Genomic DNA, 18047 nt, shown 5'->3' on the forward strand with positions numbered 1-18047 from the left:
TTGATCCCAAACATCCCGAAAGTGTCCGCTTGCGGCACAAACACCCACCATGCGCCTCCAACCATTAACAGTTGGCGTTTCTGCTGCCGCGAACTTGCATTCGGTCGCGGCCGACCCGTTGGTATTCCTGAACGGCCAGGTCACGGCCATCCCATCGTGGGACCTCCAGTCATCAGCAGAGATTGGTACAGATCTTGCGGCTCTGTCGAAAACAGGGGTCGACACCTCATCATGGCGCCACATCACCACATCGAAGTGCACTCTGATGGGCTGCCTGATCAACGCCGGGGTTTACAGTGAGGATGATCTGTTCTACTCAGAAAACATGAAGAGGGTGGATGACAGGCAGTTCTCAGTCCCATGGACGTACCGACAGGAATATTCGCTCGAACCTGGCCCTGGGAAGCACTTCTTTCTCAAGACGCATGGAATAACTTCACGAGCCGACATCTTCTTGAACGGAAAGCAAGTCGCGTCAAAAGATCAGCAAGCCGGTTCGTTTGCTGGCAAGAACTATGACATCACCAAGCTAGTCGCCAAACAGAATGCTCTTGCTATTCAGGTGCACCCTACGAGCTACTACCACGATTTTGCTCTTGGGTGGGTGGATTGGAACCCCTGGCCGGCCGACAACGGGACCGGCGTGTGGAGAGATGTTGAAGTCAAGCAAACGGGACCTGTAGCGCTGGAGAGCTTGCGGATCATCACAAAAGTTGGACCGACGGTTGAGCGACTAAAAGACCCAGCAACTGTCACGCTCAAGTCTCGTGCTGAGAATTTGGAGGACAAACCCATGGTTGTGACAGCTCATGGTTCCGTCTTTGCACCGTTTGGACAGAAGGCAGCCCCGATAACATGGAGCAAACAGCTCACCCTTGCACCACGATCCACCACCGACATCGTCCTCGAAACCACCGTGACCGACCCAGCCATATGGTGGCCAAAACAATGGGGCGATCAACCCCTCTACAGCGGAGCCCTCGCCATCACCGTCAACAACACCCTCTCCGACTCCATCACCCAACAATTCGGCCTCCGCAGCGTCACCTCCAAGCTCAACTCCCACCAAGACGTCACCTACATCGTCAATCATGTCCCCTTCCAAGTCATTGGCGCAGGCTACACCCCCAATATCTTCCTCCAATTCGACCCCTCCAGATGGGAAGCCGAACTCCAGTACGTCCTCGACCTCGGCCTCAACACCGTCCGCCTCGAAGGCAAAAACGAGCACCCCATCCTTTACGAAATCGCCAACCGCCTCGGGATATTCCTCATGCCAGGCTGGGAATGCTGCGACAAGTGGGAGTCCTGGTCCTACAACCACGACCTCTTCCTCAACCCACCACCAGTCTGGTCAAACGCCGATTACACCATCGCCAACAACTCGATGCTCCACGAAGCAGCCATGCTCCAAACCCACCCCTCCGTCCTGACCTACCTCATCGGATCAGACTATTGGCCTGACGCACGCGCCACACCCATCTACCTCAACACCTTGAAACACTACGACTGGCAGACTCCCATCATCGGGTCGGCTTCCAAAAGGGGGTACTCCCCCCTCACCGGCCCCTCGGGCATGAAAATGGAAGGGCCCTACGACTGGGTCCCCCCAAACTACTGGTACGAGACCTCCCCTCCCCGCGCAGGCTCAGCTTTCGGTTTCGGGTCAGAACTCGGCGCCGGAGTGGGAACCCCCACCTTATCCTCCTTAACGAAATTCCTCTCCCCTTCTGACCTTGACGACCTCTGGAAAACCCCGACAAAACCATTATATCACATGTCCCGCGAAGGATCAGAGTTCACCACACGACAAATCTACCACTCTGCCCTTTCCGCCCGGTGGGGTAGTCCGACATCATTGGAGGATTATCTCATGAAATCGCAAATAATGGACTACGAGGCTACAAGAGCGCAGTTTGAGGCTTTTGCGGTGAAATGGAGTGATAGGAACAGACCGGCAACGGGAATGATATATTGGATGCTGAATAATGCGTGGCCGTCGCTGCATTGGAATGTTTGGGATTATTACATGAAGCCGGGGGGGAGTTATTATGGTGCGAAAGCTGGGGCTAGGAGGGAGCATGTTGTTTATGATTATATCACGAAGGAGGTTTGGATAGTTGATAGGACGGTTGGTGATTTGTATCGGGAGAGGGAGGTGGAGATACAGGTTGTGGGGTTGGATGGGGGGATGAAGTTTGGGAGTTTGGTGAAGGTGGAGAGTTTGCCTAATGGGAGTAGGAGGGTGGCGGGGTTGGGCGGGGAGGGGGCGTTGGGTTATTTGACGGGGGGGGTGTTTTTACGGCTGGTGCTCAGGGATGGGGATGGGGGGGTGCTGAGTCGGAATGTGTACTGGTTGAGTAAGGAGCTGGATCGGTTGGATTGGGGGGAGACGACTTGGTTTGTGACGCCGGTGGGGAGGTATGCGGATTACAACGAGTTTAATACACTCAAGGAGGCGGAGGTGACAGTTGGGGTGGAGAGGAGGGGTGAGAAAGAGGTTGTGGTTGATTTGGAGAATCGGGCTAGTGTGCCGGCGTTTTTTGTTGGTTTGGAGTTGTTGGATGGGGATGGGAATGATGTTTTGCCGTTGACTTGGGAGGATAATTATGTCACTTTGTGGCCGGGAGAGAAGATACGTTTGGTTGCCAAGTCGGTTGGTTCACGTGGGTGGCAGCCGGCGAGTGTTCGTGTGGGGGGCAAGAATGTCAAGGAGATGCTTGTCAGTGTATCTTAGTTTTGTAGCACAAAAGAAGTGTTGCTCTGCAGAGATGACTGCCTAAAACATGTGTGGCAGGATGATTGTGAGATCAATGTTGGTTTGTGGTGTGACCAAACATAGGGGGTATGGGTGTGGTAGTGGGTCCACAGATGATTCAGGGGTTCAGGGGTCATGTTTGGGTGTTTTCCCCATTTTTATGTTTGGTTTCGGTTTTCGTGAGTCTAGCCATGTGGAAGTTTTTCGTGCCCTCTTGTTGTTCATTACAGACACCGAGACCCATAAATGGGTTCACCACTCGATGTGGAGTTTTATTCTTATCTTGTTCCCTTCAGTATCTTCGCTCCGCGTCACGTCAGAAGCTCTGCGCTGATGCCTCAGGAGACATCAAGATGCAAGTTCCGATTTCAATTCCTCCTTCTGCCACTTCCCCTCAACCCTCAAGTTCTTTCAGATCCCTCACACTCCAAACCAGAGATGATACTGGTGTGGACAAGCCTCTCTCCAAGCTCATACCAACTTTTGCAGTTGATGTCTCTGGGAGTACCTACCCGAATGGAGCTCTAGTTGCAGAGAAGAACGCCATAATCAAGATCTCCGACCTTCTTGAGGATCAATGGTCATCCCCCATTCTCCCTTGGAACTATATTGCCCACCCTCCGTGCAATCGCAAGACCATCGGTACACTGAAGCACATGTATGGGACCAGACCGGCTGCCTTGTTTGAGGGCACAGAAAGTCTAAAGATACTACGAAATTCCCCGGTATGGTTTCTTATGACGGATGGTGAGATTGGAAGGGATGAGCTACAGAAATTCACCAACCACTTTCGCGAAAATGGCGTCCACGGTATTGCTGCAGTAGTCATTGTCTTTGGACACAGACGCCGTCACTCGTCACCCTTCCACTGCAATGTCTCAGTCGGCATATCAGTTTATGGGATTGCGCCCCACGCCATCTTCTTGTTTCATGATATTCAGACCGGCATCGTCTCAGTCTTCGAGGCCAAGGGTCATTTCTCGAGAGTTATTCCTAATGAGCGGCGAGTCACTCGACTGTGTAAAGATACGAAATGGGAGGATCTGGTTGAAATCACGTATGATGACTTGGTCAAGGTCTCCATTCCCAAGCCAGAGCTACCGGACCGTCATGTCATCAAGCTTCCTGACGGCGAGACCATCAATATGGAGGATCTTTACAGTCACTCGCTGCCATCTGACGAAATTTTTTATTTTCTTGGCTCCGCCACTGCCCTTGACGCCATGATTATTACTTCCGAGACCGCAGGGGACGGAGAGAGGCTTTCTGAAGCGCTCCGAACAGCCCTGGCGAAGGGAGTTGATTCTGCCCAGGCCGGCATCAATCTGAGCTCTGTTTACCTCAGGACCATTCTCCAAGACGCATTCGATGCCAGCGGTGCTGATACCCAGAAGCCCAATGCCATGTGGCTTGCATTGAAGCAGCATAAGTTCACGCAGACGATTGATATTGAATCCATGAAGGCACATTTACGACAGGAACACCGAGACACTCGAGCGCGTGTCAAGGCTTGTTCGACTTCTGCGCAATCCGTCACCTTTTTGGAAAAAATGTCACAAAAGGGAAAGTGGCAAGAAAAACAGAGGCACTGGCATGCTGAGGCCGCTTTTCTGAGGCCTACCAAGTCTGATGATTTTGATGAGTGTTCAACTCCTTTTAGATACATCACATCGCCTCCCGAGAAAGGCGGAAAGTTAGCAAACGGGAAGTCGGCACGACGTGATCCACCCTCGCCGGCGACCGTCGGGAGGTCAACATCATCCGTTACCTGGGATCATGAGTCACAGTCAGGTGACGGGGATAGCTACGTCCATGTCAAGAATGTAAGCACTCCCGTCTTGGATGAGAAATCCATTCTGTTGCGACCCAATTGGGACGACTTCCAGGTAGACGCGCAAGACCTTCACGACTGCTGCATCTGTGGTGAGCAGAAATGTTTACAGATGTTTTTGCTTCGACCCCATAGGAGTTATGGTATTGATCACGAGCGTAGGGAGAGATTTGTGCCTTTCATTTTCCCCATCACTTGTTGCGATGGTTGTTTTGGCGTCTTGCACCAGATGGGCAAACTGCCGAACGGTGAGGATCGCCCTACCGAGGCTGTGCCAGACCTGACACAACTACCTGAAAGAAAATCAGCACGGAAGAGATGGCTGGCTCCTTTGGAAAACGTGATTGACTTCAACACCCTGCAGACCATATGGGGTACGCATGATGGCATAACAACGTGGTTGGGTTACCCCCTCGAGAACTTTATTCAGCTGATTCGACTTTGCTCACTCCACCCCGAGAACCAGGATCATGATAGACCTCAAATCCTGATCTGGGACAAGTTCTTCTACGAGCTAGCGGATAGACATTTGAAGCTATCTGCTGAGATCGGACATCATGAGAGCCTTCGGAAACTGAAAGGCATCCTGCCCGATCCGTCTTCTCTTTCACACAAAAGTATCAGGGCTCTGCAAGACCTCCAAGGAACATATTTGGTGCCCCAAGAAAGTCTCGATTTGTTTACGAGCTGTTTCAACGGGCACTGCAATTTCTTCGAGGCAGTAGCATCTGGCAGGTGTGACTCGGCAGTACTGATTTTTCTGTTTTCGCTGGTGGCGGACTTGGAATCCATGCAGGATTCTGACTCTTTCGACCTGCACAAATTTCTGTCTAGGATGAGGAACAGCATCGGGAGGCCGGATCGAATAGCCGCCAAAGACGCCCAAGTGTTGATTCAGCTGACGAAAGACTTAAAGAATTAGATGCCTAATGGCATTCAAGTGGTAGACAGATTGAAGGCAGACGGCCACAGGAGGTTGCGTTGATGTATAGGCAGTTAGCTTTTGCCATAGCGTTCTTAGTATGCTCATAGAAAACGCAACTTAGGTACCTAGTACCTAGGTAAATACCAGCTGTTTGTATTGCTAGTATACCGTCTTCACTATTTAAACGCCAAGGTACCTTACAACCTGTTTCATTGGTTGTGGTCTTCCTGGCTTTGATGCAGCAAGGCCACGTGTGTTAGACAACCGTGAAAACGGCTTGCCACTTCCACTCCTGCTCCGGATTTACCTGTGAGATTTCATAGTCCCTGACCAGCGTGGCCGCAATCTTGCTCAATTCAAGTCTTGCAATATTTTGTCCGGGGCAAGAGTTTAGCCATAACCCCACTGTACACATCAGTCAGTCAGTTTTCATAACAACAATACAAGAGGCTTTCACTCTTTAAGTTTAATAGTTACGTATATTACCTTCGACTTTTCTATTAAGAATTAGTTTAGGTAGTACCGAAAATAGGTTCAAGTTAAATTAAAAACCTTTAAACCTTATTATTTCTTCCTTTATAACGTTTGAGTACTAGGAATTTCATTATAGTTATAGATTTAACTACTACGAGAACGATAACCCAGTCTTTAGTTTATTCGGTTTCGGCCTTAAACTTTTCAATACAGCCGATAAATTATTAAGCCGAAATAATTTTAAACCTTATACCTACCATAGTGAAATGGTGAGAAAACACACACAACAACCACAACACCACAAACATACCCTCAACAGGGCTCTGAATGAACACACCTGCGTGACAGTGGCTCGCTCGCAGGCCGCACTTCACGTAGGACAAACAAAAGACTCTGTGGGCTCGCAGACCACACAGTAAGCACCGGATTGGCCTGATCAGAGGCTGCAAAGCGCAAAAATACGAAGAAATAAAAGTCGATGATCTGTCTAAAATAGAATGCCCGAAGCAGACCGCTTATATACATGACCCCTGAATCCCCGAATCCTTAGAGAGCCCCACTTCCTTACTCATACCCTCAGGCCTGTGGCCGCACCCCAAACTAATAGAAGGTCCCTCGTAGCCTAGGCTAGTTAGAACGCTTTCTATTTAGATATATTCCAGCTAAACTATAATAGTAAAAAACGCTTTTAGTTTATCGGTAATAAAATTAAAGTAAAGATATTGACGTACCTTTATCCAGAACCTCTATAAAGGATACTGGTTAAAAGCACTTTTGAATACTCCCAGTTCGGTATACCCAAATAACATATAATAAATAGCTTGTCTTGATTATAATAGTCTAAATACCAACGATTGAGACTTGTAAGTATTGTATACTGTGGAACTATCTATCTACACCAGCCAGCTCCTCCGTATTTATAAACATGTGGATTACCTGGATCACTTTCCTTCCCGTGGCTCACTATGCTTACCGTGATCCTGTTGCTCCGCTCACCGGGATCACCGTTTACGCCTTTCGCTCCACTTCCGATTGGTCCGTACTGATTAGCTAGGGGCGTTCCACGCCCAGTGCGTTGGTTCTTTATTAACGATTGTGACTCCGTGGCTCCACTTGCAGGAGCAGGCAGGCGAGCCACACTAAGAAGGCGGTACAGCATCGCAGAATGCTTTTTAATCTATTAGACAAATCAATCGAACCTAGGTTCCGGCACCAGTTATTATTTAAATAATTAAGTAATGATATATTTACTTTATTAAACATTGGGCCGGGAAAATATTTTGTGCCTTTTTAAGCACGAGTTATAAATTAAACTTGTAAGGGTATTAAGTAAAAGGTAGGTTTAGTTAAATCAAGGTAATGAAGACCCTGGACTTGGCTTGACTTATTGCCTACCCTGGGATATCTATTCTCGAGATTGGTTTTTTAGAGATGTATTGATGGCGCGCGCGGTCGAGGTAAGTTTGAATCGTTGAGGGGTTGGGGTTCTTTTTTTTTTTTTTTTGTTGCTGAGATTCATGGGCAGACTGTTGAGGCAAGAGTTGGCGGATCCGTGAGGTGTTGAATAAGTTGGCAGAAGAAGCAAGTACATCACATGAATGATTTCACTTCACCAACCAGATAGCGTCAGCAGCGTTTGTGCTGATGATACCAGGGGCTTGATATGATGCCCGATATCAACCCCTCCCATTGCCGCGGTTTACCACACAAACAGGTCTCTGTCATAGCGTTTATTCAGTAATATCATACCATTGAACGATTGGGGTATGTACAAGTCAGGCCGTTCCGGGTGCAATCTGACATGAAATCAAGTCATTCTTCAGTGTAACTTAAAACCCCAAGATACAACCAGAGATAAAAAAAGGAGCAAGCTATTGTAGGTTGAGGTTGAAACGTCGTGGTGATCTGGTAAGAGCCTCGCCTCATTGATGTCTCCATATTGGCTGCCTAAAGAAAACAAGACAGACCCAATGAGGGAAAGTCGCGGCTAGACAGGGCTATCGTTTTGCTTGGGCCTGTTTTCCAGTCAGCATACAATCTAAAGACTCTTAGCAATATGATCTTGTTGAAGAACTTACTTGGTTGCCTTGTCATTGGTTCGATCGACCTTGTACTCGAGTCTCTGCATGACTCCTGACTCGGGCTCGCCCACTCTATCGTCATTGCCCACAGGAGAGGATATCTGCGTAGTGGTGGTGGCTGCTCCAGTCCATCCCTGCTTGGGCACCATATTAGGGACCGAAGTGTCGCCAGTCTCCACCTCCAGCTCAGGCCTCACTCGAGATGCCGTGTGAATTGTGTTCGAGGTAGTCCCAGTAGCTCCGCTGGTAGTTTCAGTGAAGTCGGTGTCTTTTGTGAACAAGATTGGGTCAGGTCGGGTCGGTGGTCTTCCGCCCCTCGCCACGCGTCTTCGGACACGCTCAATCATGCTTGCGGTCGGAGCTGGCTTTTCTGCTTGCCGGGGCTTGGAGCGGACGAAAAGTTGAGGGAAGGAGGAAAGACAGGCGATCAACAAATTGATATAGGCTTCCACCGACCACCAGAAGATGAAGGCTACAGGGTCGATAGCGCCCTGATTGAAGCGAGTCGTGTAAAGGATGGAGACGCGTACAATGCCCACAATGACGGTGATGATGGTGAGAGAAAACAAGCCAATCAACGCTGCCTTCTTCTTCCGCCGGATTTTGAGATTCCAGACCATGCTGACAGGAATGGCCAGAATCATGAGATCAGTTATGATGCTGAAGGCTGTGAGAATGGTCGAGATGATGAGGGATTCAGTGACGAACCAACCGCTGTTGCAGTGGTCATTTTGATATATAAAGTCGTTCATGTAACACTTGTACTGAATAATCGTCATGGAGAGGATGAAGACGATGGCGCAAGCGACTACGCAGCTCCACCAGTATATTCGCTGTCGCCTCGTTTCGGAATTACCGTAGAGTCGCTTGAAGAAGAGAAGGAGGGCAAGCTTGACAATGAAGATGCAGATGAAGACGAGCAGCTGCATGGCCAGCATGCAATCCATCCACTGTCTGATATCCTTGAGCGGAGGCGGGAGTGGCTGCTTCCCAGATCCCCACCAAACGATGGCATACATATTCCACCACTGTGTTGCCCACACCACCGAGTTTACAAAGATTATAAGCCAAGCAAAAACAACCAGGATGTCGTCCCAGAAGAGCTTGCGGAACGTCCTCCATCGTGTCACGAGCCGGACGCTCAGGGTGATCAAGTTGACTCCCGTCAGAGTCCAGACGACGCCGTGAAAGGCCTGCCAGGGGATGAGAGCCTCCCCATAGCCACCCTTGGATACAGCGGCTTCAGACATGGTGACAAGATGGCGAGATTGAGAGGGTGATACGGAATGGCGTGGTGCAAGATCCTGAACAGGTTCAGGGCATGGTGCCTGTTCTCTTTGCTCCACAGAAGCATCGTCTTGGCTATAAAGCAGGGGATTCGTCACAAAGAAGCGGCACTTGAAATGCCAACCCAAGTTCTAGATGCTCCCCTTTGGGGATATAGCAAGCTTCCATCGGTGGGGTAGGCTTGATACAAAGAGACTCGTCAGGAGCTCCTCAAGCTCACTGGTCCGGAATGGCAAGACCGACCAATCCCGTGCAAGATCATCGCAGCTGACTGGCATTAAAGTGTCAAAGGTCTTTGTCCATGGTGAAGATCGCTCAGCAAGCTTCTGGACGCAAGCAAGACTCAACAACGACATCTGATGATCTCCTCGCGAGGACGAAAGCCAAGCAGCAGCATCGTTCTGCGAACCGCCCTACTCTTATCTACAAAGTATACGTGGCTTGACAACCAGCCTCGCTAGATTACAGGTAGCTCAATGAAACATAGGTTGTGATATTCCAAGAAATATTCAACAACAACAAAACGATAAAAGGCTATTGCAAACCGGCAAGTTTTCAGATATGATCAAGCTCCGTACATAGCTGCAGCGGCAAGGGAGCGGGAACTTACTCCGACATGGTGGCAAAGGCACGCTATTCTTTGTTAAAGGCCGGGCAGGACAGTGTCCGATCACGACAACTACCCCGCCTAACCGAAGCTATTGAAGCCGTTCAACAACGGGACGTTATCACCATGCCGAGGGAAGACAACAACCTGAACCCCTCCCTGGACGGCTCAGATGCATCGGTTTTTACACCACATAGAAAGAACTTGCCGGGTCGCCTAGCGTTAACGTGCGCGATGAGGGGCAGGCTGATCTGCCGTAGCATTGCCAGTGATTGGCGCGCTTGCAAGAGATGAATGAATTCCCACGACTGGCGGAGAAATATTCTAGGGTTCGCAAGTTCTCATAAAAACCAAAGGGCATAAGACCACGGAGAATTTGAATGGCAATGTCAACTGTTATCTCTGAGTGTCTCTCAGGGGCTACCTCGCGGAGTCGTCTAGTCCGACATACATGAGCGCAAGGTGCGCGGCAGTGTACTAACAATTACCTAGCCGCCCGGCTAGCTCAATCGGTAGAGCGTGAGACTCTTATGGAGTACTCCGAAATCTCAAGGTTGTGGGTTCGACCCCCACGTCGGGCTCAATTCCCGTCCTAGACGATCTTTTTTTTTTTTACCACTCTGTATCCTCCGTCCTCTTTTTGGGGTTGTTCCATCTTGGAGATACTTAAACACCCCCTGAACCATCCATCAAGAACCAAGATGTCTCGTCCACCACCACGTCCCTCCAAACCATCACAATGTTCCTCCACACGCTCACCACCACCCTCCTCCTTCTCCTCCTTCCCCGTCTAGCCCTCTCCCAAACAACCCTCACCAACCCCGTCATCTGGCAAGACCACCCCGACCTCGACGTCTTCCGCATCGGCCACACATTCTACTACTCCTCCTCCACCTTTGCGTACTCCCCCGGCGCCCCCCTGCTCCGCTCATTTGACCTCGCCAACTGGGAAGCAGTCACCCACTCAGTCCCCTACCTCAACTTTTCCCCCGCCAACGCCTACAATTTGACCTCGGGCTCAAGAGCCTACGTAAAAGGCATCTGGGCCAGCACCCTCCGCTATCGCCCCTCAACCGACACCTTCTACTGGCTCGGCTGCATCGACGGATCCAAAACCCACATCTGGACCAGCCCGGGCGGCAACGCGCGCCAAAACGGGGGGGAGGTCCCCCCCCAAGCATGGAACTGGTCCCCCCGGCCGGTGCTTAGCAACTGCTACTACGACGCGGGGTTGTTTTTTGACGACAATGACGACTCACAAGCTTACGTCGTTTATGGAAACACCCAGATTAGGATGGCGCAGTTGGTGGTGGACCAGAATGGGGATTTGAAAGAGGTGAGGAATCAGCTTGTTTATACTAGTGGTGATATGACGCTGGAAGGGGCGAGGTTGTATAAGCGGAACGGGGAGTACTATGTTTGGGTTACCAGACCGGCGGATGCGCAGTTTGTACTTAGGGGGAAGAGTCCGTGGGGGTCGTTCGAGAGACGGGTGTTGGTTGATAGGGTTGGGGGGCCTTTGTCGAGTGCGGGGTTTGCGCATCAGGGGGGGATTGTGGATACGGAGGATGGAAGGTGGTTTTATTTGGGGTTTTTGGATGCTTATCCCGGAGGGAGGATTCCTGTTGCCGCGCCGTTAACGTGGGGGAGTGATGGGTGGCCGAGTGTGGTTAGGGATGGGGGGAATGGATGGGGGAGGACGTATCCTTTGCCTGTGAACACGACTAGAAAGGTGAATGTGTTGGGGCCGAGGGTTGATGAGTTTAAGGGGGGGAAGTTGGGGCCGGAGTGGGAATGGAATCATAATCCTGATAATGGGAAGTGGTCGTTGAGTGATGGGCTGGTTTTGAAGACGGCGACGGTGACGGGGGATTTGTTTGCCGCGAGGAACACGCTTACACATCGGATTGTTGGGCCGAAGTCGAGGGGTACTTTTAGGATTGATGTTGGAGCTATGAGGGATGGCGATCGAGCTGGCGCTGTGCTCTTCCGGGACAAGGCTGCCTACATTGGCATTCACAAGACCGGAAACACTGCGTCGATCGTCATGCTTGACAACTTGAACTTGGTTGAGGGTTCATGGACAACAAGTTCTACCGGTCGAGTGGCGGCAACTGGGCCGTCTATCACCGGAGAGATCTGGTTTCGAATTCAAGCCGATATCACGCCCGCCTTCGGGACGGACACTGGACGACAGGTCATCTTCTCGTACAGCACCGATGGCAGGATTTTCACGAATCTTGGACCCGCCTTCGCCATGAGCAACTCTTGGCGATACTTTACTGGGTATAGATATGGCGTTTTCAACTTTGCGACCAAGGCACTGGGAGGCGAGGTGAAGGTCAAGAGTTTTGCGATGGAGATGGTGTAACTCTATGTCCAGCAGTGATGGAACACCATGGTGTTAGTGTTTAAGAGAAGAGCAAGGCTTGGCATAGTTACAATCGAATCGAAGAACTCTCAGGGTGGCTCCACCGAGCAATCACCAAGAATATTCCAGAACCGTGCTAGTGGGCCACCTAGATTGGGGAAAACTCTTCATTTTCTAGATGTCGATAATGGTGGGTCTGTTTTTGTCGGGGAAACCTTTTCCCAACTGCCCGTGTAGCTCGATGCTGACAAGAACATCAGTATGGCATTGAGTCGAAATTTGTACCTAAGCAGAAGCAATTACAAAGCATTGTCAGGGATGGGTGTTATTCATGAGGTGTGATGTGAGCATTGACGGCATCAAAAAAACATGGGCAAACCACTCTCTGCTGACTGTTTGCCATTATGCACGTACTCTAACAACCCAGACATTAACTTTAGAGCTTATTCATCATGCCGATGACCAACAACACTCTGGGACTCGACCGGGGATTCTCCCAAGAGAAAATGTCTCCACATGGCATAGTGGTATCGTAGCTATGACGTTGCATATCTGCGGGACCCGGACGACAGCCGACCAAATTGTGACCCCAGAGGAGGTGGGAGCTTGTTTTGCTTGAACAGATATAAAATCCCTCTGGCTTGTCTCGACCTAGAACCTGTTCATCCGTTTTACTCTCTCATTCTCAATTCATACCCCCACAATCCCCTCTCACCCCCTACCCCCTATCACCTCTCTAATCCCAGCTTTCACACGGTTCATCACCAGTCATCACAATGTCCATCCCCAAGACCCAGAAGCAGTGGCTCATCACCGGAGCCGACAAGGGCCTCGACGGCCTCGTCTACCAAGACGCTCCCGTCCCCACCCCCGGCGACCATGAGGTCCTCGTCCACCTTCGCGGCGCCTCACTCAACTACCGCGATCTCATCATCCCCAGGGGAATGTATCCCTTCCCGCTCAACCTCCCAGTAGTAGCCTGCTCCGACGGCGCCGGCGAGGTTGTCGCTGTTGGGTCCAAGGTCACAAAGTGGAAGAAGGGCGACAAGGTCCTCACCCTCTTTAACCAGGGCCATCAGAGAGGTGACATGGACATTGCGGCCAGCAAGACCGGTCTTGGCGGCTGCTTCGACGGCACCTTGAGGCAGTATGGTACTTTTGCCGAGACTGGCGTCGCCAAGATGCCCAGCAACTTGAACTACGTCGAGTCTGCTTCGCTTGTCTGCGCTGGTCTTACGAGCTGGAACGCTCTTTATGGTCTGAAGCCGTTGAAGAAGGGCCAGTGGGTTGTCACCCAGGGTACTGGCGGTGTTAGTTTGTTTGCTCTGCAGGTAAGAATTTCTCTCTCAACAAATGAAACAGGAGGGCGTGCTAACAGAAAACAGTTTGCCAAGGCTGCTGGTGCGCATGTCATCGCGACGACATCCACCGCCGAGAAGGCCGAGATGCTCAAGAAGTTGGGCGCCGACCACGTTATTAACTACAGGGAAGATGTCAACTGGGGTGAGACTGCCCGCAAGTTGACCCCCGGTGGTGAGGGTGTTGAGCATGTTATTGAGGTTGGCGGTGCCGACACTTTCACCCAGAGCTTGAGCGCTGTCAAGATGGAGGGTGTTATCTCCGTCATTGGATTCCTCGGCGGTGCGGCTCCCAAGGACAACATTCTCGAGACCCTTTCTCGTGTCTGCACTGTCCGTGGTGTATACGTCGGCTCTCGCGAGCAGCTTGAGGCCATGTGTGCCGAGATTGAGAAGCACGACATCCACCCCGTCATGGACAAGACAGTCTTTACTCTTGAAAAGGCGAAGGAGGCTTACGAGTACATGTGGGCCAAGAAGCACACTGGCAAGATTCCCATCACGATTGAGTAACGGGGTCAAATGTGGGATTTGTGCAACATTGTATATAAGAACCTAATGATGAGATCTGCTTAACGATGAGAACTGTCACAGTCATTATCACCCGTGTGTATAGTGGGACCGACCGGGCCAGTCACGCAGGATGTGCCGACCCGAGCTTGAGCGTCCGATGCCGTGGTAAATTGGACTCTAGGGGTAACCCATGCCGCATTTTCCTTCATGTTACCTGCCGAGCTTGACTGAGTGCCGGCCGCGCTTGTTCTGACTGACGCCAGCATATGCAAGGTGCCAACCGAGTGTTGACGAATCAGCATATAAGACTGACAGAATAGCAAATGCAACATTAGATAAACTGGCCAAAAACTACCAGTTCCATGGAGATAAACCTCATGAGCTCTACATTTGTCCTACCACCCCGCTCCTGAGGCGTGGTCTAGAAACAATAGGCACTGTCGTGACACCCACCATCAGAACTGAAATGCCGGCTAAGAGCTCAATCCCACCTTGTGGCTGCCAAGAGACCCTGCCAATGCTGCTGACTGCAGATGTACCGTAGAAATTAATCCCGGTATCAGCATTGGCTGCCGGGTAGCGAGTGAGCAGGCCCTATCGGATGGACTCCTCATAGGGTCGACAGTACGATTTGTCACACGGAGTGCCCATTATCATACACTATCGAGTTGGAGATGGCTGGGCGGCAAGACCCTCGCAGAACCGAACCTCTCGGTGGCACCCAACCAAGGTGGAGGCATCATGAAGAACTTGCATGTGCTTACATGGACTATTGGATGGTGCCCAAGATGCGCGGGCCAACATCCTGGCGGGAGGAAAAGTTGAGATTGCGGCAAGCATAAATAACACAAGCTCCTCGCGGGAATTGTTCAGACAGAGCTTCCACGGCACCTCATCCCCAATCTTCACACACAGCCACCATGAAGCTCCTCACAGGCTACCTTCTCCTCCAAACTGCCGGCCTAGCCACGGCTCTGCCCCCCAAGCTCGAGGATTTCAAGCAAAAAGCAATCGACTCCGGCGTCGCCCTCAAAGCCCTCAATGGCATCGCTCTCGCCAAAGCCCTCACCAAATTCAGCGGCACATGCACGCCCTCCAAAGTGAAATACCGCCGCGAATGGCGCACCATCTCCAAGCCTGACCGCAGAAAGTTCATCGCCGCGGTCAAGTGCATCATGGCCAAACCCAGCACGCTCCCTCCGGGGGAAGTCCCCGGCGCCAAGTCATTATACGATGACATCGTCTGGGCCCATGCGCGAAGAAGCGGTCTCGTTCACAACAGTGTTCGCTGCCCTTCTCCTCCGCCCCCCTTTTTCCCACTTTACTAATCCTCACAGGGAACCTTCCTCCTCTTCCACCGCTACTACCTCCACACCTACGAAACGGAACTCTCCGCCTGCGGCTGGACCGCAGGGCTCCCCTACTGGGAATGGGGCCTCGACATAACCGGGCCCCATCTCTCCCCCGTCTTTGACGGTTCCGACACATCGTTAGGTGGTGACGGCGAGTTCATCCCTAACCGCCCCCCTTTTTCAATCCCTTGGATCGACCCCCTCACACCGGAAATCATCATCCCACCCGGGACGGGAGGTGGGTGCGTCAAGACCGGTCCGTTTGTCCATCATAAAGTCAGACTTGGGCCGTTCAACATGACGGAGACGTTCCCTGTCGAGCCGGAGGACGGGAGGGGGGACAATGAGAGGTGTTTGATTAGAGATTTGAACAAGGGGGGGATTGAGAGGTGGGCGAGTTTTAGGAATAGTACTGAGTTGATTTTGGGGAGTGGGGATATCTTTGAGTTTCACGTCAATGCTGTGAGTGCTTCTGACTGGATTGAAAGGTAACGGGAAGGGGGAGTGCTGCTGACATGCCGGGTGATATAGGAAGGGGATCCGAGATGGGTACCGACCAAGCCGATGGGTGTTCATGGTGGTGGGCATTCGTCGATTGGCGGAGTGGGCGGGCATGCTGCTGATCCGGTTATTTCGCCGTATGATCCTGCTTTTTGGTTGACGCATGGGCAGTTGGATAGGGTTTATTGGATTTGGCAGATGTTGGATTTGGAGAGTCGGAGTGTGAGTTCTGCTGAGCCGAGTCGTTTGTTGTGTGATATGAAAAGCTGACTTGGCTTCGAACAGGACGTCTTTGGGACTGGCACGTGGCTCAACATCCCGCCTAGTCCTAATGTTACTGTGGAAGACAGCATCGATGTGTTGCCTCATCAGCCGCCGAGGAAGTTGAAGGAGTTGATGAGTACGGTTGCGGGAAGCCCGTTCTGTTTTGTCTATGTGTAAGTGAGACGTGGACGATGGTGTATATCATTTACAAGCAGTGAAGGACTGGTATATTTGCTGCACTTCAGGAGATGTCGTAGCAAGACAGTTAGGAAGTGTTGGGCAATTGTGTTGGCTTCGTAGAGAAACACCGCGATCCCACTGTGACTAGATATCAGCCAGATTCGTACATGTTCAATTCGGCTTAGTGCTATTCTTCTATCATCCACTCCGTTTCCTTTTTTTTTGTCTATGCACGATCGCCGTCTATTTGTCCCCGTTTGCAATGCGCGTTCTTGACAAACCAAAACACGACGCAACTGGTCGTGACTTCATCGGCATGATGCCTCCCCTATTCCGAAAGCGCAAAGCCTCTCTCAGTGGCGATAACTCAGCATTAGCAGTAGCAAGCGAGTAGCCTCACCCACAAGCCCGGCGGGGCACCCAGCAGAGGACGAGGACAACCGACAGCTGGTCGCTGGACAACGCGACTCGGTCGCTACATCACAAGTCACCCAAAGGGACAATCTACCGTTTGCCTCACCAAAACACGGCCCGGGCGGTCCTGATGCTGTTCTTGGCCTCGAAAGAAAATGGAACCTTTCGTACGACGAAATCCCGAGCAACCTGGCAGATGCGATGGGTATGGCTACCCTGTATTCACTCCATTTCCAGGAGCTCGTTGAGGAGGAGCTTGCGAAAAAGATCACGATATTGAATGTGAGTGGTGGTGTCCCGGGAAGAAGTGGTCCGAAACTGACCGATTGCCTGGTCGCTCGGACTGGGCCGTCCGTTGGTTTGATGAGGTACTGGGAGAAAGTATCGGTCGTTGGAGACAATTTGGGGCCCTGCTGGGATGTGGAAGGTGACTTGGACAAAATGGCTGCAGAATGGCGAGCACGACAGGTCTCCTGTCTGGGGGAACACACCTCGGAACCGTGGTTTGACGAGTCACGGCGACTGTTGGGAATCATGTGTGGAGTTTTCCAAGGCTAGAGAGCTCTCCGGAGTCAGGCCGCTCGCGCTACAACTGAGATTGTATGTGGGCAATGGCTTGACAGCTTCGAATGGCTGATGGAAAGGTCCTGGTTCTGAGGTGGCGTTAGGATCTGCGGAGCGTCGTATCACTTTCTCTTGTTTCCCATTGCTGCTCATCGATACTTAGGGTAATTCCCCCTAGAGTTTCTCAATTCTTAACTTTGAAGCCCGTGGTAGACCTGTTCGGCCTGTACGACAACCACACCCTGAAACACGCCATGTGGCGATTCATCCCTGGGATCCGTGAAATATCCGAGGCTAGTAACGAAGGTTGCCTACCGATCAGCGACTAATTGGTGGATGCATACAAGCTAATGATGTATCTGAGCAAATTCCAGTACGTTCCTCATGTGCCGAGCGAAGGTATCGACCAGCAAGATAGAAACTATGATTATTTTCCGGCAAGTCTCATCCGACGGATGGATGGAAGCCGGACATCACCTTCGTGACTGAAAGGTCCATGAGTGCTACTCTATTTTGCTGCAGCGATCAAAGTAACGGGAGGTTCGGGGTGATGAGGCGTGTTATGCT

The 18047-nt window shown here is 51.3% G+C and overlaps 5 protein-coding genes and 1 non-coding gene across 6 annotated transcripts; 5 read left to right on the top strand and 1 right to left on the bottom strand.

The window, feature by feature from the left end:
- Positions 1–49: 49 nt before the first annotated feature.
- On the top strand, positions 50–2737 carry QC761_510470 (uncharacterized protein; the record flags this gene model as incomplete). Its single annotated transcript, XM_062880235.1, has 1 exon — positions 50–2737. The coding sequence occupies one exon, from the start codon at positions 50–52 to the stop codon at positions 2735–2737; it is 2688 nt and encodes an 895-aa protein (XP_062731675.1).
- A 4944-nt stretch (positions 2738–7681) lies between these two features.
- On the bottom strand, positions 7682–9401 carry QC761_510440 (uncharacterized protein). The gene is made up of 2 exons (XM_062880234.1): positions 8067–9401; positions 7682–8003 (listed from the first exon to the last, which is right to left on the bottom strand). Exons 1-2 carry the CDS (start codon positions 9317–9319, stop codon positions 7976–7978), a joined length of 1281 nt encoding a protein of 426 aa, XP_062731676.1. The 5' UTR covers positions 9320–9401; the 3' UTR covers positions 7682–7975.
- Positions 9402–10346: 945 nt separating this feature from the next.
- Positions 10347–12334, top strand: QC761_510430 (uncharacterized protein; the record flags this gene model as incomplete). The annotated part of the gene is made up of 1 exon (XM_062880233.1): positions 10347–12334. Exon 1 carries the CDS (start codon positions 10703–10705, stop codon positions 12332–12334), a length of 1632 nt encoding a protein of 543 aa, XP_062731677.1. The 5' UTR covers positions 10347–10702.
- QC761_0087270 lies at positions 10458–10544 on the top strand. Its single transcript has one exon. It is a non-coding gene; the product is annotated as a tRNA-Lys (tRNA).
- A 487-nt stretch (positions 12335–12821) lies between the features above and the next one.
- QC761_510420 (uncharacterized protein) lies at positions 12822–14271 on the top strand. The gene is made up of 2 exons (XM_062880232.1): positions 12822–13665; positions 13720–14271. The coding sequence occupies exons 1-2, from the start codon at positions 13111–13113 to the stop codon at positions 14203–14205; spliced, it is 1041 nt and encodes a 346-aa protein (XP_062731678.1). The 5' UTR covers positions 12822–13110; the 3' UTR covers positions 14206–14271.
- A 603-nt stretch (positions 14272–14874) lies between these two features.
- QC761_510410 (uncharacterized protein) lies at positions 14875–16707 on the top strand. The gene is made up of 4 exons (XM_062880231.1): positions 14875–15488; positions 15543–16019; positions 16089–16280; positions 16344–16707. Exons 1-4 carry the CDS (start codon positions 15126–15128, stop codon positions 16497–16499), a joined length of 1188 nt encoding a protein of 395 aa, XP_062731679.1. The 5' UTR covers positions 14875–15125; the 3' UTR covers positions 16500–16707.
- The last annotated feature ends 1340 nt before the right edge of the window (positions 16708–18047 follow it).

This window comes from Podospora bellae-mahoneyi, chromosome 5 (genome assembly GCF_035222275.1).
Source record: "Podospora bellae-mahoneyi strain CBS 112042 chromosome 5, whole genome shotgun sequence".
Taxonomy (NCBI): domain Eukaryota; kingdom Fungi; phylum Ascomycota; class Sordariomycetes; order Sordariales; family Podosporaceae; genus Podospora; species Podospora bellae-mahoneyi.

Bases quoted from the DNA above. Each gene is read 5' to 3' on its own strand.
- QC761_510440 (XM_062880234.1), bottom strand. From the start codon at position 9,319: ATGTCTGAAGCCGCTGTATCCAAGGGTGGCTATGGGGAGGCTCTCATC. The intron at 8,004-8,066 runs GTAAGTTCTTCA...ACTGGAAAACAG, and splicing joins ACCAATGACAAGGCAACCAA to GCCCAAGCAAAACGATAGCC.
- QC761_510420 (XM_062880232.1), top strand. From the start codon at position 13,111: ATGTCCATCCCCAAGACCCAGAAGCAGTGGCTCATCACCGGAGCCGAC. The intron at 13,666-13,719 runs GTAAGAATTTCT...AACAGAAAACAG, and splicing joins TTAGTTTGTTTGCTCTGCAG to TTTGCCAAGGCTGCTGGTGC.
- QC761_510410 (XM_062880231.1), top strand. From the start codon at position 15,126: ATGAAGCTCCTCACAGGCTACCTTCTCCTCCAAACTGCCGGCCTAGCC. The intron at 16,020-16,088 runs GTGAGTGCTTCT...CGGGTGATATAG, and splicing joins TTGAGTTTCACGTCAATGCT to GAAGGGGATCCGAGATGGGT. The intron at 16,281-16,343 runs GTGAGTTCTGCT...GGCTTCGAACAG, and splicing joins TGGATTTGGAGAGTCGGAGT to GACGTCTTTGGGACTGGCAC.